We start from the raw sequence: 22,295 nt of genomic DNA, 5'->3' as shown, positions 1-22,295 counted from the left end.
TCAGCAGTTCATATCCCTGCTCCGCTGGAGAAAGGCAAGGCTTTCGACTCCTGTAAAAAGTTACAGTCTCAGAAACTCAGAGGAGCAGGTCTACCCTGCCCTATAGGGTCACTAAGAGTCAGAAACTACTCATTGGGATTGAGTAAGTACCCCTAGCCCCCAAGGAGATGCTGTTTGAAGTGCTCCCAGGCTTCACTGTGAGAAACCCTTGGGCGAGGGGTTCCCCTGACCTATGATGGTGCCATTCTGCAGTTTAAGGTATGACCTTTGTTCCCAGGTCCTTGGAGACAGATGGTATGAAGCCGAAAAAGTCTGGCTGGTTCAGAAGGCTGGATTTACCCTTGGTGAGTTGGGCGTCTCAGCCCTGCTACTTCCACACCACCCCCATTCCCGTGGCTGCCATGTTTGCCCGATCTGGGTCACACTTGTAAGGAGCATTGGTGGTGGTGTGGCTTACAAATTGCACTGATAACCGAATGGTCAGCTGTTCAAATCTACCAGCTGCTCCTCGGGAGAAAGATGAGGCTGTCAGTTCTTGTGAAGATTGACAATCTCAGAAACCCAAGGGAGCGGTTTTACTCAGTCCTATAGTTGGAATCGACCCAATGGCAGTGGGTTTGGTTTGGGTTGGGATTATATTTTGGGTGGTGCTGGTGAGGATGGGGTGGTGGGCATACAGTGATGGGCAGCAGGGACCTAGGATGGGGCTTTGTGACTTTTGGGGGTGGGTAGAGAGACTTGTTGGTCATTTGACCACAGTCATTGAAACCTTGAATGAAGGTGTGTTAATGAACGGCATAGTGCCTACCCTGTCCCAGGAACCCAACAAGCCTCATGCCAGTGGGCAGAAGTAGAGAGATGTCATTTCGCATCCACTTCTGTAGACTAGCTGGGTCTGAGGGCAGCTCCCCGAGCAGACATCCTGAGTCCTGGACGATGCTATCCGTTAGTGATGTCTGTCATGCACGCTGGAGGGGAGCAGGCAGCCTTCATACCCTACTCTACCTTCCCAGGACTAGACACCCCCTGGTGCCATGCAGGTAGCACTCTGGATTCCTGTGAGGTCTCGGGCCTACCCTTAAGGGACCTGGGGTCACAAGTGAAAATTGTTCACGAGGAGAGGATGTCTCCTCACCAGGCTCCTGGCCTTGTCCAGCCGCTCAGAGCCCCTGTCCACCTCCCTCTTTATTTCTCTCTCTGGGATGCTCTCCAGCAACCGTCCTGAAACCAGACGAGGGGACAGCCGACCTGCCCCCAGGAAGGGTGAGACTTTGTGTAGATGCGGACAAAGCCATCATCGAAGTGGATGAGGATCATGTGCACCGGGTAAGCCCCGCTCCCCTGCCTGCTCCCCACCTGGCTCCACACCCTCCTCTCCCCACCCCTGCAAGGGACCTCCTGAGACCTGCCAACAGACACTCCTCAGCTTGATGCCTTGCAGGGAGTTATCCAGCCCTTTGGACTTCATGAGGAGCCCTGATGGCATAGTGGATTATGTATTGGGTTGCTAACCTCAAGGTCAGCAGTTTGAAACCACCAACCTCTTGGAGGAAGAAGGGGGAGGCTTTCTAGTCCTGTCAAGAGTTACAGTCTTGGAAACCCACATGGACAGTTCTACCCTTTCCTTCAGGGTCGTTATGAGTCAGAACTGACTCAATGGCAGTGAGTGGACTCACTGATCTGTTGGAGGGATCTTGTTGGGGGAGGGTGCCACTCACATAGCTCCATGGTGCCCCCTGTCTGACATTACAGCAAGAGACATGTCTATCAGGTCTGGATACTGGCAGGTCTCCTGGTTTACCCAAGAGATGGATCGCTTTGCCGTTTATGGGCCTTGCCACCCATGTCACAAAGCATGTTTCTTCATTCACCCTGGCTTCCAGGGACTGAGCCACAGTTTTTGCTCGTCACTCACCACAGCCTGGGTCCTGGTGGTCTGTAGTTTGGACACCAGCCCTTCTTTGGTGACTATTTCCTTTTTTAATTGTCTTGTATATATGGGTAGAGCACCAAACCCCTTTTGTTTGGACTTGGGAGCTGTGTGTGGTCTGCCCGTGTCCCTCCCTGATCCTCCCCAGGCCCTTTCCTCCTGCTGGTGTTGAGTATTAGGCATTGGGCTGCTGACCACAAGGTTGGGAGTTCAAAACCACCAGTAGCTCCTCGGAAGAAAGAAGAGTTTTTCTACTCCTGCAAAGAGTTACAGTCTTAGAAATCCACAGGGACAGTTCTATGCCGCCCTTCAGGGTGGCGGTGAGTCAGAATTGACGCAATGGCAGAGTTGGATTTTTTGAGTTCTCTTGGTGAGGGACATGCGGTGTTGTGGACTCGTCACTGGGCTGCTAAGCACAAGGTCCAAGTTGCAAACCCATCACCTGCTCTGCAGGAGAAAGCCTCACCGCTTCAGAAGCTGTGAGAACAGTCCCACTCTGCCCTGCAGGGTCCCCGTGAGTCTAAAGCTCACGGGGTGGTGGTGGGTTTGGGTTTTGCTCTTGCTCTTCACTGCCCTTTGGAAAAGAGACCAGAACTCAGGCTACTTCAAACCTACACACTGTTGTCGAATGGATTCTGACTAAAAGTGACCGTAAAGGACAGGGAAGAATTGTCCCCGTGGGTTTCCAAGACTGGAACTCCTTACAGAGTAGAAATCCCTATTTTGCTGTATAGAGCGGCTGGTGGTTTTGAATTGCTGACCTTGCAGGTAGCAGTCCAACTCATAACCACTGTGCTCCCAGGGCTCTTTACCAAATCTTGGGTTCTAAAAACTTGCCAGAGTTGGGTAGACCAGTAGATCTCCTGGACAGTGTTTTCTAAAGTGGATAATACTGCCCTCTGGTGGGTGCTGCTGAAACAACCTGCAAATAGATGCTCCGCTTGACCCTGGACATATGCTATTCAAGGTTGTTATTGCTGGGGGGGGGGGGGGGGGGCATTGAGTCTTTTTTTTTCTTTCTCCTGAGAAGGGGATGGTAAGCCAAAGACTTTGGGGACCTTTGTTCTAGAGTGAGGACCGTAAGGAGATGCTGCCAACACCCCTCTACCTGAGCGGGCCGGGGCAGCTTTCTATAGGAGGGGCACTCTCAGAGAAAGGGGTGCTTTGGCTACTGACCTCCATTTCACAGCAGGTTTCCTCACGCCCCTCCTGGAGAAAGATGGGCTGAAAGATGAGGCTTTCTGCTCCCATGAAGCGCTCTGGCCTTGGAAACTCACAGGGGCAGTTCTACCCTGTCCTCTAGGGTCGCTATTGAGTTGGCATCAAATGGATGGCAGTGGGTTTGGATTTGGTTTGGGCCACAGCCCCTCCCCCCCAGAACCTGTGTTTGGTGTCATGTTTACCTGAGGCTCTCCAGGTGCAAAGTCTCCAAGCTGTGTGTTTGTGCTCACGTCTCTATATGTGTGTGCCTGTGTGTGCAGTGCATGTGTGTGCATGCATCTGTTTGTATGTATGTGAGGGCACATCTGCATGTATGCACACGTGTGCATGTGTGTATATGTGCATGTCCGTGTGTGTGTGTGTGTGTGTGTGGATTATGGGTGGCCATGTAGTGAGGACCCAGGAGGTCAGCTGAGTCACCGTGTGTTGGCCCACAGGCCAACCCTCCTGAGCTGGACCGGGTGGAGGACCTGGCCTCTCTCAGCAGCGTGAACGAGTCCAGTGTCTTGAACACACTTCTGCAGCGCAGCCGAAGCCAGCTGCCGTACACCTGCACAGGGCCTGACCTGGTCGTCCTCCAGCCCCCGGAGCCTGCAGCACCATCTGCAGGCAAGGTGAGGGAACTGGGCTCATGGGGTGGGGAGGGGGGCAGGCTGACCAGGGATCCTGCATATCTTTCCTAAGAGAAAACAGCCTTTGTGGTCAGCATTCACCAGAGATGCAGTTCTGGGGGTGACCTGAGGTGATGTTGGGCCATCCTGGTGGGCTGCTAAATGCAAGGTTGGAGGTTCAAACCCACCCAGCTGATCCTTGGGAGAAGGACAAGGCTTTGTACTCCCATAAAGATTTAGAATCAGAAACTCAAAAGGGGGGCAGTTGTACTCTTAATGGAGTCGCGCTGAGTCGTAATTGATTGCGTGGTGGTGGTTTTTGAGACTCAAACCAGGAAGGAATCCTAGGGGTGCTGTGGGCTTAGGGTTGGGTTGCTAACCACAGGGGTTGTGGTTCAAATCCACAAGCTGCTCGACAAAAGAAAAACATGGCCTTCTGTAGTAAATTGTCTATAGTGTCACTCCTGGAGCCCTGGCCACATAGCGGTTACGAGGTGGGCTGTGATCTCCAAGGTCAGCAGTTTAAAACCACCAGGTGCTCTGCTGGAGAAAGACAGTCTTTCTACTCTGTAAAGAGTTACAGTCGCCAGCCACCCGCCACTGCACCTGACCATTCTCTATTGGCTGGTGCAATAAAAAATAAAATAAAAAGAGTTATAGTCTTGGAAACTCACAGGGACAGTTCTACCCTGTGCTCTATGAGGTGGCATTGACTTGATGGCCGTGAGTTTGATCTTTTTTGTATCATATGATCAGTTCGGTGGCTGTGAGCATGAGTTTTCGGCATCGTGACAGAAGTCTACCGCCTAATCATTCTCCCACAAAGGGGCTGGTGAGTGTGAACGTGGACACAACCCAACACGTAACCCAGCACTCCCTCGCCAGGATTTCTTAAACCCGTTTCTGTTCAGGCACTCTGACTTCTGTCACCAAGAAAATCCTACGGAGCAGTTCTTCTCTGTCACACAGGGGCTCACTCTGAGTCGGAACTCACTTGAAGGCAGATTCTGCCTTGAGCATCATCCGGGGCTGACTCCATCAAGTGTCACATCCATCCCAAATGACAGGAGTGACCTCAGCCCATGGGCCAGACCTGGCGACGTCTCAAGATTTGCTCAGAGAGCAACTTGGGCCCAGCACAGCCTGCTGAACCCCCGTGTCCTCTCAGCGTCCTCCTGGGCGCTCATATATTAGGGTACAGAAGCTACTGTCTTGGCCAATAGGTTGCTTTTTTGTTGTTTTGAAATCATTTTATTGGGGGCTCGTACAACTCTTATCACAATCAATCCATACATCCATCCATTATGTGTCAAGCACATCTGTACATTTGCTGCCATCATCGCTCTCAAAACATTTACTTTCTGCTGGAGCCCTTGGTATCTTGTGTAGTGTGAAGAAAACAGCTCTTTTACATAAAACCAAAGGTGGTTTCAACACGCCCTCTTGTGGACAAATCTGGACATTATTTCTACCCAATCCCCTTCCATGTATGGTGCTTGGGTGATGCGGTGAGCCAAGCGCTGGGCTGTTCACCCAAAGTTTGGAGGTTCTAATCCACCGGCTTCTCCTTGGGAGAGAGATGAGGCTGTCTGTTTCCATAGAGAATGACAACCTCGGAAACCCCAGAGAGCAGTTTAAAAAGTCAAGAAGAACTCACTGCCTTGGAGTCAGTCGATACTGACTCATAGTAACGCCGTAGGGCAGGGTGGAATGGCCCCTGTGAGGGGGTGGCTGGTGGTTCCATATCACTGACCTTGTGGTTAGCAGCCAGCCGCATAACCACTACACCACCAGGGCTCCCCACACTGCTCTGGTTTTAAGGTCACTCTGAGAATTGGAACTCAATGGCAGTGGGTTTTGTTTAGTAGCACAGTGGATTAAGCACTCATCCACTACCACATTCTACCCCATCCTACAGGGTGGCCGTGAGTCAGAAATGACTTGCCTCCACAGCCATGGCTGGGTGGGTGGATCCCACGTTCTTCCTAGGATTAGAAATGTAACTGGGAAATAAAACAGCAAAAAGTGTCTAACCAGGGGGTCTGGGTGGGGACACTGCTGGCTGCCTCCTGGAAGCCAAACCAACCTATCCCCCCTGCCCCTGAGTCTGTTCTGCCTCAAAGTGGCCCTCTATGGGATCTCGGAGACGGCAGTCTTTACAGGGGCAGGTGTCCTCGTCTTCCTATCAGACAGTGGTTGGTGAGTTTAAACTACCGACTTTGCTGTTAGCAGCCCAATGTGTCACCTATTACATCACCCCCCTGCCCCCAGTTTACTGCCATCGAGTCACTTCTGACTCATAGCAACCCTATAGAGCATTGTAGAATTACCGCTGTGGGTTTCTGAGACTAACTCTTTATGGAAGTAGAAAGCCCCATCTCTCTCCCAAGGAGTGGCTGGTAACTTCGAACTGCTGACCTTCCAGCTAGAAGTCCAAAGTGTAACCTTGATGCTACCAGGGCTCCTATTTGGGGGAACCAGGCCAGCCATCATCTGCCTTGGCCTGGGAATTAGATCTCTCCCTAGGGGGAGTGGGAAAGCATGATCCTTAGTAAACTCCTACCCCTGGATGTCCACCCATGTTCCAGGACTCTCTGATTATACAAGGGACAGAGGGCTAAGCCCATGTGCAGAGAGAAAACTCGGGGGTGGGGTGTGGTTCTTTCCCAGGGGTTCTGGTGGCACACAGGATTAAGCATTGAGCTGCTCACCACAGAGTTAGTGGTTCAAACCCATCAGCTGTTCTGCAGGAGAAAGAGGGGGGCATCTGCTCCCGTAAAGATGGACAGTCTTGAGAGCCCTGGGGGCAGTTGTCCTTGGTCCTGTAGTGTCACTGTGAGTCGGAGATGTCTTGATGGCAGTGCGTTCCCTCCATTCATTTAGCAGAGATGGTGGACATCCGTTACAGGTCAGGGTGCTAGTCAGGCAAACAGTCCTGGCCTTGTGCAGCTTCCATTCGGGGGGGGGGGTGGGGAGGCAAGCCAGGCCAGGAGTGATACACACAGTGGATACCTGAAGTGCTTGGTGTGATGAAAAGCTAACAGAGCTAGAAAATGCTTTTATTACATCCTAGCTGCTGGTGGGGGAAGGAGCCCTGGTGCATCATGGTTACGCATTGGGCTGCTAACTGCATGGTCAGCAGTTCAAAACCTCCATCTAGCTTCTACATAGGAGAAAGATGAGGCTTTATCAAGAGCTCCAGTCTCAGAAACCCACAGGGGCAGTTCTGCCCTCCTCTTCAGGGTCACCATGAGTTAGCACTGACAGGATGGCAGTGAGTTTGATGGCGGGCAAGGTTAGGATGGAGAGGGGAGATTTCACAGGAAGGAAAAGGTCGCATTTAACATAAGACTTGAAGGAGCTGAGGGAGCAAGCCAAGGGGCCGGCTTGGGGAATGGCTTTCTCTAGGACAGGGAACAGCCCATGCAAAGGTCCTGAGGCAGGCAAGGCAGAAAGGAGCCAGGAGGTCCCAAGAAGCTGGGCACAATCCTATGTGTTTGGTGACCAAGAGTCCAGCTTCATTCTGAACCCGATGGCAATTTCCATAGCTCCCAGCAGAGTGCTGCAGCCTGCAACTGCTGGGATGAAAGGATCCCACTGGGCAGGGAGAGGCCACAGAGGTGGAGAATCTGGCTGGAGGGGAGGTGTTGTATCTGTGGGCAGAGAATGTGCTAGGGAAAGGTCCTGCCCCTTCTAAAATACCTTCTAGTGGGCTGTGGGGCTGTGGAAAAACCCGAATGCTCCTCCCCACCCATGGCCTCAGGGACTTTGCGTCTTAGCCATGTGTGCCCAGCCTGGCTGTTATGGTCAGTGGCCCAGAGAGCCTCAGGAGCTCTGGGTGGGTGACAGCTGGACATCTTATTGCATTCAGCTCGTGTTTCTGCCACTGTCCCCCATGAAGGCCCCCGGGAAGGGGGTGAAACCTTTGGCTGCTCAGGTGCCCCTGTGGGTGGGTACTTCTACAGCCCCCCGGCATACCAGGTCAGAGCTGCCCATCCTGGATTGAAACACCCCTTTTGAACCCCGGCCCAGGTGGCATTAAGAACAGGCCTGGAGCCCGCCCTGGCAGGCTCAACCAGTGACCCCTGCCCAAGAAAGTCCTTCCATCACCCTGGGCTGGGATGCTGGTGACACTGTCTCCATCCTGTCTCCGTCCTTCATCCTTCCCCTGGTTTCTCCAGCCTCCTACACCCCCATCCATAGCCTGTTCTGAGTCACGGCTCCTTCCCGCTGTGGCCATGAGGTGGGAGCATCGCGCCATGGGGCCTGACTCTACCAAGGTCCTAGAGGAGGGGAAGATGGTGCCTTACTGGGCCTAAGGGGGTACTCCTTTGGCATCCAGAACTTAAGTCTGCTTCCTCTGGCTGCTGCCTATCCCCTGCTGGCTGGCTGACCCACTCAGTTCTCTCATCTTCAACCCTCAGCAGCATGTGGCTGCTACTCCTGCCCTGGGCTCCCAGACGCCACTGTGCTGGTCTTTCTCTGTAGTCTGCTTCTCTGCCTGGTGAGTCTCCCTGACCGCTTCATGTCAGGGTACCCTGGTCCCCACGCATCTCTCCTTCATGGTCAACACCCACTTCGTTAGGCGGCCTGGCTCTCAGCTGCCCACATAAAGGGTGGGGGCTTGATTCCACTCGAAGGTGCCTCACAAGAAAGCCTGGCAGCCTCCTTCTGGAAAGCAGGACAAACCCTGCAACAACTAGCTATTGGAAACCCCGTGACGCACAGTGTCCCCTACCCACGTGAGGGCTCTGAGTGCGAGGGTCTTCTTACATTATTCAGCAGCCATCTCACCATTTGCTAGCTGACCCGCTGGTGGTTTATGCTCAGGTTCGTGGCGTGGATGCACGAGCTTGTTGCCCCAGCTGCATGGCGAGCAGCCAGCCAGGCTTCCCCCGGCCCAGAGCTTCCCTTGGACCAGGGGGAAGTTGTGCTACAAGTGGGTGGTCAGTGGCCTCTGTTCACTAGCTAGAGGACCTTCAGGCTGTGGCGAGTTCTGGTGGGGGTGTGTGTGTGTGATTTTTAATAAATTTGCTAGAACCAAGCATGGGAGGAGCCCTGGTGGCTCTGTGAGTGAGGTGATAGTTGGGCTGTCAACCTCCAAGTAGGCGGTTCAAATCTACAAGTTGCTCTACTGAAGGAAGCTGAGGCTGGCCACTCCCTTAAAGATGGGTGGGCTTGGAAACCCTACCAAGGCTCCCCGGGAGTCCAAATGGAGTGGATGACTGTAGATTGGGGTTTGGTTTAATCCAGCATGGATAGGACTATTTGTTGATTATTTGTTTGGAGGGTGGGCACACATTTCTCAAAAGGAGCCCTGGTGTTATAGTGGTTAAGCTGGGGGTGTTAACCACAAGGTCAGCAGTTTGAAATCACCCACTGCTCCGAGGGAGAAAGACAAGACTTTCTACTGCAAAGAAGAGTCACAGGCTTGGAAACCTACAGGGGCAGTTCTCCCTTGTCCTCCAGAGTCGCTATGAGTGGGCATAGACTCAGAGGCAGTGATGTGCGTTTTGAGTTGGGGTAAACTCATAGGGACGGGATTGCTGGACTGAATAATGAGTATAGCTCTAGTGTGACAACCCCCCCCAACACACACACACTCACACGCACACGCGCACACACTCACATACACATACACACTCCCATACACGCACACTCACACACACTCTCACACACATGCACACACACTCACATGCGCACGCACACATGCACACACTCACACGCACACACTCACACACACACTCACACACACGCACACACACTCATGCGCACGCACGCACATACTCACACACACACGCACACACACACACACACACACACACTGTTCTGGCATTCTGACTCCTAGCGGGTCTCGTGGACAGAGTTCAATGGCCAACACGGGTCTCTGAGATTGCACATCTTGATGAAAGCAGACAGCGCCATCTTTCTCCCTGGAGTGGTTGGGGCTTTTGAACCCCTGACTTTGTGATGAGTTGAGCAGTCCAAAGCTTAGCCCTCTAGGCCACCAGGGATCCTTTCGGACTTGACAGTAAACTACAAAGCCCCTTTCCCAGAGTGAAGGTGGTATCCAGGACCACCCCCATAACAAACAGCCGAGAGTTCTCATTGCCCCTCCAAAATTCTAACCACTAGATAAAGCATCAAAGACACTTAAGTTTAGTCAATTTTACAGCAGGCTCGAAATAGCCACGAGGAGAGGTTGGCCCAGGGCAGGGCAGTGTCTCGTATCACAGGCAGGGTCGCTGATTCAAGGCGCTCACGGCCACCACAGGTGTATTACAGTCTCTGGTGATGAGCAGGACTCTGCTTCATCCGTCTGTTTATTTTAGACTCCCAACGCCTAAGGCAGCGGCTGCTCTACAGTAGAGCTTCAAAGGATTTAAAATATGTACTAAAGGAAGAATGGATGGATGGGTGGATGAGTATATGGGGTGGGAAGGACTTCAGGGCCCATCTAGGTCTCTTATGGCAAATGCAGTGACATATGTGGCCCCACGTCCCCTGCCTAGCTCCTGTGTCCATGGCAGACAGCACTAATCAATCCTGCCAATTCAGACACCAGGTGCCTGTTAAGCAGTTGCTCCCAATCGCTTTGAGTGGGATGGGTTCCCCTTGGGTCCCTTTCAAGTCACTCCCCTCCCGATGAGATGAAGAGATCCAGGCACAGAGATGGGGGTGGCGTGGGTCAGTGAGTGTGTGTGGCAGGATGGGAGGCATGTAGTCTGGATTTTGGCCTCATAGGGCTCTCTGGGCACCAGCTGGATCAAAGGACTGAAGGTTTGGATCTTCTTGTAGGTGCCCAGGGGCCGCCGAGATGGCCTGCCTGCCCACATCAGCTCTTTGGCCCAGCGAGCATATTGGTCACTGTTGAGTCAACGGAGGGACCAAAGCATTGTGGCCTTGGGCCGGAGTGGTGCCGGGAAGACCACATGCAGCCAGCAGACCCTGGAGCACCTGGTGGCCCTGGCAGGCAGTGTGGACAACACAGTCTCAGGTACATCTGAGGGCTCAAGGTGTGGAGGTAGTGGGGGAGGTTGCGAGGGGGGTAGTGCTGGTTGTCCCTCCTGATGTCCACAGATGCTGGCAGACCCTGCACCTGCTGCTGGCCGGGCTCCTACTTCATCAGGCCCCTTTGTGTTCATGAGCAAAAGACACCCATCTCCCCTGTCCCCTGAGCCACCATCCTACATGGAGGTTGTATAGAGCCAGGCACTTGGCTGCCCTCTACCAGTGAACTGCACTACTACATTTACCCACCTAGAATCCTATGATGTGACTGTTGGCTCCTTGTGCAGTGCACCACTTGGTGAACCATACACAGGGCCCGGCAAGCACAGGTGAGGGTGCTTCCGTCATACAGGTGACCCAGCCAGGTTCACCTCAAATCCTCTTTGAAAATGCTGGTTGTGGCTGGTGAGTGGGGGAGGTGGAGACATGGTGTGGGACCTGAGGAAGTGACTTTGAGATTGCCCTTATCTTTCTCCCACACAGTGACTGGTGGGTTCTAGTCACCAAATATTCTGTTTTCAGCCCAATGGTTAACCCATGTTGCCACCTGGGAGCTTGTGTTATTAATTTTTTAATTTAATTCCTGCCATTAAGTCGATTCTGACTGACAGCAACCCTCTAGAACAGAGTAGAATTGCGACAAAGGGTTTTATGGGAGCAGACAGCCTCTTCTTTCTCCCTTGGAGCAGTTGGTAGATTTGAACTGCCATCCTCGTGGTTAGTAACCCATGGCGACACTAGAGTTTGTTATAGTTGATAGTGACTCTCAGCCTTGTGTTTATGATTTTTAAAAAATCCTTGGTGGCACAGTGTGGTTAACAGTCCAACCATGTGTTGAATGTTGGACAGCTAACCACATGGTGGGTGGTTCAAACCTGGCTGCTCTTTGGGAGAAAGAAGAGGTTGACTGCCCCTGTAAAAATTTACATTGTCAGAAACCACCATGAGTCTGAGTTGCCTTAATGGCAATGGATTGTCAAGGACTCCTGGTGGTGTTGTCTGGTAAGCATTGTACTGCTAACCACAGGTCAGTGGTTCAAACTCACCAGCTACTCCAAGGAAGAAAGATGAGACTTTCAATTCCCATAAGGATTTACAAAGTCTCAGAAACCTATAGGGTTGCTATGAATCAGAATTGACGTGGTGGCAGTGGGGTGGTTGGTTGGTTGAATTGTAAGGATCTGTGGCTACCAAAACGGGTTACATATTGGGCTGTTAACCCCAAGTTCAGCTGTTTGAATCCACTTGCTACTTCTCAGGAGAAAGCTGAGTGTCTCCTCTCATAAACGTTTGAAGTCTCCGACACCCAAAGAAAGCAGTTCTACGCTGGCCTTTAGGGTTCATTGACTGGGTGGCCGTGGGTTTGGGGGGTTAAGGAGCCTTGTAAGAAGCCCTGGTGGTGCAGTGGACTGCTGACTGCAAAATCAGCAGTTTGAACCCACCAGCCACTTTGCAAGAGGAAGACTAGGAAGGCTGCTCTCGTCGGGGTTTAGAGCAGGCGTCCTCACACTACGGCCCGTGGGCCACATGTGGCCCGCCGAGGACATTTATCCGGCCCACCAGGTGTTTTTACCCCATTTGTTTTTCTCATTTCAAAATAAGATAAGTGCAGTGTGCATAGGAATTTGTTCATAGTTTCTTTTAATAAACTATAGCCTGACTCTCCAACGGGTCTGAGGAACAGTGAACTGGCCCCCTGTTAAAAAAGTTTGAGGACCCCTGGTTTAGAGTTTCAGAAATCTCATGGTATTTCTACTCTGCTCCCTAGTGTCATCCACAAAACTCACTGCCATGGAGTCGATGAAAAATCATGGCAACCCCAGAGGCCAGGGTAGAACTATACCTGTGAGTTCCTGAGACTGTAGCTCTTGACAGGAGTAGGAAGCTTCGTTTTTTTTTTTCACAGAATGGCTGGTAGCTTTGAACTGCTGGCCTTGTGGTTGGTACCCAACCCTAGTGGCAATCCAACACAGTCCAGTGCTTAATCCACTAGGCCACCAGGGCTCTTGGTGCCCAGAATGGAACCTGTGTCAGTGGTTTTATTTTTGCATTAAAGAGGCTTGTAGGCAGTTTTCATCCTCATCTTCCTCCCAGCAGGAAGTTGCAGTTCCCCCAGTAATGCTCTGCATCTGCGGATGGGGAGTGTGGGCGCTTGTGCTTCCTCTGAACAGAGACCATCTCTCCTCCAGGGGTCAGGCTTCCTCCACTGAATCACTCTGGCTGCTCCGATAGTAAGACAAAGACGAAAAATAACCACCACATGCCACCTGATGAAATGGATGGAGCCCTGGTGGCCCAGCAGATTAAGCACTGGGCTGCCAGCTGCTCCCCAGGAGAAAGAGGAGGCCGTCTGCTCCTGTAAAGACAGACAGCCTCGGAATCCCCAGGGAGCAGTTCTAGTCTGTCCTAGAGGGTCCCTGTGAGTCGAACTTGACTCCTCAGCTGTGGGTTCACATGTTTCAAGCTCTTAATCCTGGTGACGAGGATCCCTGCTAGACACGGTGATCTGAGACATGAGGACGGATACCCCAAACTAAGTGGTCAGCAAAAAGTTTGGAGGCTGATGCCTGATCACTGGGCTAGGCTGCCTATCCACTCATTCCTTTGATCACCTCCCATCTACCCTGGCCTGTGTTCTGATCCCTGCCTTTCCAGAATGCCGTTGTGCTGTGAGGTTGGAATTCAGAATAGGCTGCACCCAGGTGCCAGCACAGGGCCTGGCACACAGTCGGTGCTCAATGCATGGTTGTAGAGAGATCCCAAGGTTGTTAAGTACCACTATATGCTGGGAGCTCCAGAGGGCGGGCTTGAGGGTGCTATCCTCCTGCCCTTTTCTCTCCAGGCTCCACCATGCATGGGAGAGCCCTCTGCAACTCCTGCCACATGGATTACCATCCTGCTCAGGCGTGTGTGTGTGTGTGTGTGTGTGTGTGTGTGTGTGTTTGTAGCCCACAGAGGTTGGGACAGCATGGGCTCATGGCCTGGAGAAGGATGGTGGTCCTGGGAGCGGTGGGGGATGGGAGCACTGGGCTGTCGGAATACCCCCTCCATACCTCTTGCAGTGGAGAAGATCCGGGCCACCTTCACTGTGCTCCAGGCTTTCGGCTCTGTGTCCACGGGCCACAGCCACAGTGCTACCCGCTTCGCCATGGTGATGTCGCTGGACTTCAATGCCACAGGCCGTATCACGGGTGCGCAGCTCCAGGTGAGGTCCCTGGATGGGGCAGGGTCCTCAAGGATGCAGACCATGTCCCTGATTAGGGACCTAGAAATGTGCTGGGACCTGATAGATCTTCTTGATAACCACTCCCCAGAACATGTCTTCCCTCTCTATCCCCCAGACCCCCAGTACCACAGGGAAGAGATAACTAAGAGTGAGTACAGACCCCGATCACTCAAGTCACCGCTGACTCACAGTGACCTACAGGACAGGGTCGAACTGCCCCTGGAGATTCCCAAGACTGTCACTCTTTACCAGAGCAGAAAGCCTCCTCTTTCTCCCACAGAGCTGACTGGTGGATTTGAACTGCTGAGCTTGCTGTTAGCAGCCTAACTTGTAACTCCCTACACCACCAGGGCTCTTTTCACAAAGTAGAGGGTCAGCGCAAATGAGGGGCCCCCTCCCGTGACAGGATCAATACAGTAGCCCCAGCAATGCACTCAAATAAGCCAATCATTGCAAAGAGAGCTCAGGACTGGGCCACATTCTGTTTTGCTTCATTCTATGGGTCTCCACGAGTCAGGGCCAGCCTGATAGAAATCAACCACGGTCATCCTCAGCCCTGGACCAGTGGGGCACATCATGACAAATGGAGGAACGATGGGTGCTGTCAAGGGCTTCATCTGGCTCACAGCCACAATCGATGCTTATAGGAGCAGCAGTAAAGGGATCGTGGTGAGCCATTGCATTGTGTCACTCTGCTGCACAGACCCCTGAAAGTCTCAAAGAGCAGGTATTTCAACTGGAGGACTAAGGTGCCACGATATTTTCAGTCGCCTCCTATGCCCAGGGAAGCTTATAATGGAATTAAGGTAGACCGAGGGAGAATTGGTGCAATAAATGATGGTGCTGGGGAAGACCGTTGAAAGCACTGTGGACCGCCAAAAGGAGCAAGCAGATCCACCTGGAAGAGTGGCAGCCAGGGTGCTCCTCAGAATCGACAGTGGTGAGACTTCCTGGTCTCACCTGCTTTGGACCTGTCTCCGCAAAGACCTGTCTGTGGTAAAGTCAGAGAGCAGTGAAAAAGACTTTCGACAAGATGGGTTGACTCAGTGGCTGCCACAATGGGCCGGTGAGGATGGTACAGGAGCAGGCAGGGTTCGGTTCCATTGCACATACACTGTGAGTTGGAGCCGACTGGATGGCATCCACATCAGCAGTATTCGGAGGGGACTGGGAGTCAGCCTCCACTCGAAGACAGCTGACCAGAGGACAGGCTTTGAGACTGCAATTGCAAGGAGTCTCTTGTGTTTGTGGATCCCCTGAAGGAACCCTGAATGCATGAGATGAAGAAAGGAGAGGGCTTCATGTGGAGGATGCTAGCCAGCGTTTAGACTGCAGTATGGCCTAAAAGGGTGGATGGGCTGGGACCTCCTCGGGGGACCTCCTGGATAGCTAGTCACCGGGCCTGGGGCAGTTGTTCCCCAACCGTTCATAACCCAAGTGTTTCCCCAACCCCTCTCTATCCCCCACAGACAATGCTTTTGGAAAAGAGCCGAGTGGCCAGGCGGCCTGAAGGGGAAGGTAACTTTAAAGTCTTCTCCCAGTTGCTCGCTGGACTGTCCTTGGATCTCAGGTGAATGGCTGGTGGGGTGGGATGAGTAGGGACAGCTGCGGGCACCGAGGCAAGGGAACCCCTCTCCAACAGACTAGCCTCAGAGGCTGCCTGGGCCTGGGAAAGAGTGCAGTCCAATCCAGTGGTCCCGGGGCTCCAGCTTCCCTCTAGAACAGGAGGAAGCTCTTTCTGATGGCTCTGGGGCAGCAAATCATGACGGGAGCAAACAGCCTTATCTCCCTCCTTCAGAGCAGCTGGTGGGATTGAACCACCGACCTTGCAGTTAGCAACCCAACATGTAACAAACTCCCCCAATCCTCCCTGTCGCTTGGGTTCCCCAAAAAAATCCACTGCTATTGAGTCCATTCTCAGTTACATTGACCCTATAGATAGAGTCCCTCCGTGCACAGTCTCAGCTTTCTCTGGAGAGGCAGCTGGTGGGCTTCAACTGCCAACCTTGCTATTAAAAGTTCAGCATGCTAACCCTGCCTCTTGAATTTTTGTTAGCTGCAGTCCATTTGGAGTCATAGTGACCCCCTGGTTGTAAAGCAGTCTCCATTTGCATACTACCGAAGTAGAATTTGATAAAAGCATAGCTCTGTTCTTGCTTTGAGTTGTACAGATAAGGTGATACAAGGGATGAAAGGAAAAGAAAAGGGCGAGATAAGATTAGGAAAGGCTCCCAGAGACGATAGGATCTGAGATGGGTTTGTTGTTGTTGGGTGCCATTGAGTTGGCTCTGACTCATAGCGAAGCCTGATGTTCAACAGAACAAAACACCGCCAGGTCCTGTGCCATCCTCACGATTGTTCGTAGGTTTGAGCCCATTGTTGCAGCCACTGTGCCCATCCATCCTTCCAGGTCCTTCCTCTGCTTCACTTTACAAGTATGATGTCCTTCCCCAGGAACCAGTCTCTTCTGACAGCATGTCCAAAGTCCGCGAGACCAAATCTCACCATCCTTGCTTCTAAGGAGCATTCTGGCTGTATTTCTTCCAAAACAGAGTTGTTTGTTGTTTTGGCAACCCATGGTTCTTTCAGTATTCGTCAAGGGCCCCCAGGTGGCTAGTCTAAAGATTGGAGGATCATATCTACCCCAAGGTACCTCTAAAGAAAGGCCTGGTGGTCTGCATTCATCAAAGAGGGCAGAGAAGAAGCCCCTTAGAGGGGCTGAGTCACCTCAACTAAGACTGGATGCAGGGGCCACTAAGGACACACAACTGGATCAGTGGGTCACATCACGATAAATAGAGAATAGGTTGGCCTTGTCAAGGACTTCACCAAGCTTGGACTCATAATCACTGTCCAGGGAGGCAGGTCACACATGGCATTGGGGCAATCTGATTAGCAAGACCTCTGGAAGGTGTTGTAAAGCAGGAAGGTTGTTACGTTGAGGACTAAGATGAGACTAACTCAAATCATGGTATTTTCACTCACCTCATATGCATATGGAAGTTGGACATTGAATAAGGAAAGCCAAAGAAGCATTGTTGTATTGGAACGATGGTACTGACAAGAATATCAAAGCATTATAGACTTCCAAAACAACAAACAAACTTGTTTGGAAGAAGTACAGCCACAATGCTCCTTAGAAGTGAAGATGGAGAGACTTTTTCTTCCATACTTTGGGCATGTTAGGAGATATCGGTCACTGGACAAGGACATCATGCTCAGTCAAGGGGAAGGGCAGCACAAAGAGGAAGAGCCTCAATGAGATGGATGGACACGGTGGCAACAACAATGGGCTCAACCATAATAATGATTGTGAGGATGGTGCAGGACCGGGCAGTGTTTCGTTCTGTTGTACAGAAGGTCGCTATGGGTCAGAACCGACTCATGGCCCCGAACAACAATAACGACAACAGCAACAAGAAGAACACTGTTGTTTAGAATAACCTCAGGATCCAGGCCACGGCCAGGATGCCCCCGTGTAGACAGTAGGGGAAAACCACTCTCCCAATTAGAGGAGGACTTGGGATCCCAGCCTGCTTCCTGATTCTTGTCCATGACACTTTCTTGTAGCAAGGGGGTTATTGAGGGGAAATGGGGGCAGACCTGTGGAGTCAAGGCCCATGGAAGCATGGTGACCTCCTGGTCACTCAGTGGGGTATCCATGCCACGTCACCCATTTGACCTGGCTGGCCTCCATGGTGTGGTGAGGCCCCTCACTCCCTCTTGTCTGCTTCCAGGACAGAGCTGTATTTGCACCAGATGGCAGACAGCAACTCCTTTGGCATGGGCGTGTGGGCCAAGGTAAGCAAGCTTCCTTCACTCTGTGTGTGAGGGTCTGTGTCCTTGGACCTGGGAGGGAGGGAGAGGGAGGAGTCCCTAGTGCTGCACTGAAGTATGCAGTGGGCAAGGGCTATCCCTGTTGGGGTGTCTTTATTGGGCCTCGGGGTTGTACAGAGAAAGAGCAGCAGGAGGTTGCACCGACTCTGGGAGTCAGATTGTTTGTGTTCACACTCTGGCCCTGACTCTAATTAGCTGTGGGAACTTGGCCACTCTGAACCTCTGTGTCTTCTTCAGTCAAATCAAAGCAGTAGTCGTATCTCCCTCCGGGGGCTAGGGGTCTTGTGAAGATGCAATGAGACACGTGGATAAAGCTCTCACTGATCAGCTCTGACTCATGGTAACCCTGTGAATGACAGAAAAAAGCACTGCTCATGCCTGCCCCACCGACCTATCAGAGCAATGGGGGAGGCTCTGCGGCAGCCACGGAGCTCATTGCAGACACTGTGTGCTTCCATCTTGTTGACAGATTTTCACACCCCTCTAATTTACCAGACATAACGCCCTTCTTTAGGGACTGGCCTCTCCTGAAAAGATGTCCAAATTATGTGAGACAGTCTCTCACCATCCTGGCCTCTAAGGAGCATTTTCTGACTGTACTTCTTCCATGACAGATCTGTTTGTTCTTTTGGCAGTCCATGGTATTTTGAATATTCTTCCCCGATACCATGGTTCAAATGAATCAATTTTTTTCAGTCTTCTTTATTAAATATTCAACTTTCATATGCATATGAGACAATTAAAAATACTATGGCTTGAGTCAGGTGCATCTTAGTCCTCAAAGTAAAAGCCTTGCTTCCCAACACTTTAAAAACACCCCGAAAAAGCAAATGGCATCCTTGCGTGTTTGCTGTTTTGTTCATTGGTTTGCATCTTAACCGTGGCTTTCTGAGCTCCCTGTCTCTTCCATCGCCCTGTGCAGGCCCATGCTGAGTTCTGGGACAGCTGTCCTACCTCCAAAAACTTACTTGGACTCAGAGCAACCCTATAGGGCAGGGGAGAACTGCCTGGTGCGTTTCCCAGAATGTAACTCTTCATGGGAATAGAAGCCTCATCTTTCTCCCAAGGAGTGTCTGGTGGTCTCAAACTTCCGATGTTGAGGTTGGCAGCAAAAGATGATAGCAAATAAATGGAGAGAAGTCTTCTCATCATCTTTAACGTCATTAAAGAAATGCAACTTACAACACCTTGAGATTCTAACACCCCACACACTGGGCCTGTGCCCTTGAGGGATGAGCTTGATTAACAGCCAAACCCAACAGAATGGAGAAAGAGGAAACTGGTTTTATTAAGAGTCTAGTCAATGGAGTATTCAACTGAAACAAGACTAGCTTAGCAGGTCATCCCAATATCTAATGGATACTTCTACTGATTTCTTCTAACAGTATTGATCACATTTGACATATAAGTGGTGAGCTATAATTCTTTTAAAAAACATTTTATTGAGGACTCTTACAGCTCTTATAATAATCCATACATCAATTATATTGAGCACATTTATACATATATTGCCATCATTATTTTCTAGACATTTATTTTTCTACTAGCCCTATAATTCTTAAAATATGTGACAAGCTACATAAAGACACAGGAAGTACATCAAAGAATCGCATATTGAAATGCAAAGATGTTACTTTTGCTCCATCTGCATGTGAAAGCTGGACATTGAATAAGGAAGACTGAGGAAGAATCAATGCATTTGAATCGTGGTCCTGGAGAAGAATATTGAAAGTACCAGGGACTGCTAAATGGATAAACTAATCTGTCTCGAACGAACTATGGCCAGAATGTTCCTTAGAGGCAAGGATGATGAGACTTCATGTATTCTGGTCATGTTGTCAGGAGAGACCAGTCCCTGGAGAAGGACATCATGCTTGGTAAAGTGGAGGGGTGCCTCAAAAGCAGCAGACCCTCCAGGAGAAGGACTGACGCAGGGGCTGCAGCAACGGGATCAGGCACAGGAATAATTGTGAGGATTATGCAGGACCACACAGTGTTTTGTTCTGTTGTTCATAGGGTGGCTATGGGTCAGAATCAATGGCACCTAACAACAGTAACATAATTCACTTTGACATCTACTTCCCAAAACCATTTGTGTTAGTCTGGGTAGACTAGAGAAACAAATTGATGGACACTCACATGTGTATAAGAAAGAGCAGTTGAATGTTGAGAAAACATCTCAGCCCAGCCCAGATCAAGTCCATAAGTCCGGTACTAGCCATGTCTGATACCAATCCCTAGATTCCTCTTCAGACTCACAAAATACATGCCATGATGCTGAATGCAGGATGAACACAGGCTGGTGGGTGGAAAGTCTTATGGATCCAGTGGTGATGTAAGCATCTCAGCGCTGCCAGAGGTCTCCACGTGGCTTCTCTAGCTCCAAGGCACTGGCTGCCATCATGTGACTTGTCAACTGCAACGCCTCCCAGGGAGTGAGCGTGTCCTCCAAATGAGGTCATCAAGGTGTGACCTGATTGACAGGCCAGACTCCACCCCTTTACTCTAAATCCTCTCAAAGTAGATTATGTAACTACCACACCATTCCTTAACGGTCTCATGCAATGGCTGAGAAAATGTCAGGGGTCAGTTCAAATTGTAATTAACATGTCAGACTGTCCTTTGAAACTTAGGAAACAGTCCAAGCACATGGTGATGCGCGTTAAGCCAAAATGGATTATACTTAATATGTTAAGCCAAAATGGATTATACTTAACATGTTAAGCCAAAATGGATTATACATAACATGTTAAGTCACAATGGATTATACTTAAGTGTGGCTGATTCAAATCCAAACGGCTGCTTTCTTGCCCTAAAGTCTTGCTCACAGCCAACAGTGGTGCCACATGATCCCTAGTATGGCACACTGAGAAGGATGGATCACGCCAAGTGCTGGTGAGAATTGGGAGCAACTGGAACGCTCACTCACTCTCATACACTGTAGGTGGGACTGTGATATAACACACCCTTTGGGGGGATTTTTTTTTAAGTTAAAACTACTAGTTCAGGGGTCATACTTGGAGACCATTGTAGTAATGGAGTCTGGAGCTCTTCTGGTACAGTAGCAGTTTGAACCTCTAGCTGCCCCCAGGGAGAAAAATGATGCTCTCTGATCCTGTCCATAAAGACGCACAGTCTCAGAAACCCACAAGAACAGCTTTGCCCTGCCTTATAGGGTCACTAGGGGGTTGGAATTGATTGGTTGACAGTGAGTCAGTCTTGAAGGCTGTGGGTATTGAGTCAGCACTGACTCATGATGACTCCATGTGGACCCGAGTCGACCTGGGCTCCAGAGGGTTTACCCACCAGGTGCTTTTTCAGAAGTAGGTCACTGTCCTTTCTTCGGAGGCTCCTCGGGGTGGACTCAAACCTCCAACCTCTCTGTTAACAGCCAAGTGCATTCACTTGATTCACTGCAACACCTGATTGTTCCAGCAATACGGGTTCTCATTTGTTGAATGAGTTTAAACCCCAGGTGTGATACATTGTATTATGGGGTGGGCTGCTAAATGAGAGGTCAGCAGTTCAAACCCACCAGTCACTCTGAGGGAGAAAGATGAGGCTTTCTATGCCTAAAAGCTGTTCAGTTCCCATAAGACAGTGGTGGGCTTGGGCTGGTGGCACTGGTTGGAACCAACCAGGGAGTCCTTTGTGTTCTGTCACTTTTGAGAAGGACAGGGTCCCTGCTCTCTGCAGCTTCCTCATCCCTGGCTTTTGTCAACCATCTGCATGAAGAGACTGAGCACAGAATGAATCCATATCAAGGATGCCTTTGAAGGAATTATCTTTCTGTCTCTAGTGTTGTGTGTGTGTGTTTTAAACCAACTGATTTGCAGGCACGAGGGCGGGCATCTCTCTCGCTCGGCTGCCTGGCAGACTCAGCTCACACTCATCCCTCTCTGCTCACTCGGCTGCCTGGAAGGCATGAAGGGGCTGCTTTTTCTGTTCTTTCAAGCAGGGAAATAAAGTCTGAAAACGCCACTGTCTTTCAGACAAGCCTGAACTAGTGCCCTGGGGTTGCGTTCTCAGGATACACACCTCATGGCCTTGAATGTCCCTTCCCCTAGAATGTAGATTGTGGAAGATGAACTCCCAAAGCTGTCAGGTATAACAACTAAAAAATATAGGTTTAAATCATATTTCTGCTAAGCCACAAATCATTTTGTAGCATTCTGCCATCCCCGCCCCCCACCACCAAAAAAAAAAATCCTCACTGCCACCAAGTTAATGTGCCAACTCTTAGCAACCCTAGAGAGCAGGGTGCAACTGCCCTCGTGGGCTTCTGAGACTGGGACTCCGTATGAGAGGAGAGCGTTCTGTGACTCTCGTGGCGTGGCTGCTGGTTTTGAATTGCTGACCTTGCCCATCGCCGCAGCCCCCCACTTAACCACTCTGCCACCCGAGCTCTCTTTTTGTAGTGTCCGTGTGGCTTGTGCATCTAGAGGGCCACTGGAGACAA

General features: G+C 51.0%; 1 protein-coding gene and 1 long non-coding RNA gene across 2 annotated transcripts in view; both read left to right on the top strand.

Moving 5' to 3' along the window:
• Positions 1 to 274: 274 nt before the first annotated feature.
• Positions 275 to 3,743, top strand: LOC142429389 (uncharacterized). Its single transcript, XR_012780423.1, has 3 exons — positions 275 to 344; positions 1,214 to 1,326; positions 3,589 to 3,743. It is a non-coding gene; the product is annotated as an uncharacterized LOC142429389 (long non-coding RNA).
• A 4,278-nt stretch (positions 3,744 to 8,021) lies between these two features.
• Positions 8,022 to 22,295, top strand: part of LOC142428565 (unconventional myosin-XVIIIb-like) — a 181,796-nt gene continuing 167,522 nt past the window's right edge. The window contains exons 1-5 of the mRNA XM_075533417.1: positions 8,022 to 8,063; positions 10,561 to 10,759; positions 13,836 to 13,978; positions 15,469 to 15,569; positions 17,737 to 17,800. Of these exons, the coding sequence (XP_075389532.1) occupies positions 8,022 to 8,063; positions 10,561 to 10,759; positions 13,836 to 13,978; positions 15,469 to 15,569; positions 17,737 to 17,800 (549 nt within the window). The remainder of the gene's footprint in view (positions 8,064 to 10,560; positions 10,760 to 13,835; positions 13,979 to 15,468; positions 15,570 to 17,736; positions 17,801 to 22,295) is intronic.

This window comes from Tenrec ecaudatus, chromosome 16, assembly GCF_050624435.1.
Source record: "Tenrec ecaudatus isolate mTenEca1 chromosome 16, mTenEca1.hap1, whole genome shotgun sequence".
Taxonomy (NCBI): Eukaryota; Metazoa; Chordata; class Mammalia; order Afrosoricida; family Tenrecidae; genus Tenrec; species Tenrec ecaudatus.
The sequence above is the reverse complement of the archived record's forward strand: the minus strand, read 5'-3'. Positions and strand labels throughout refer to the sequence as shown.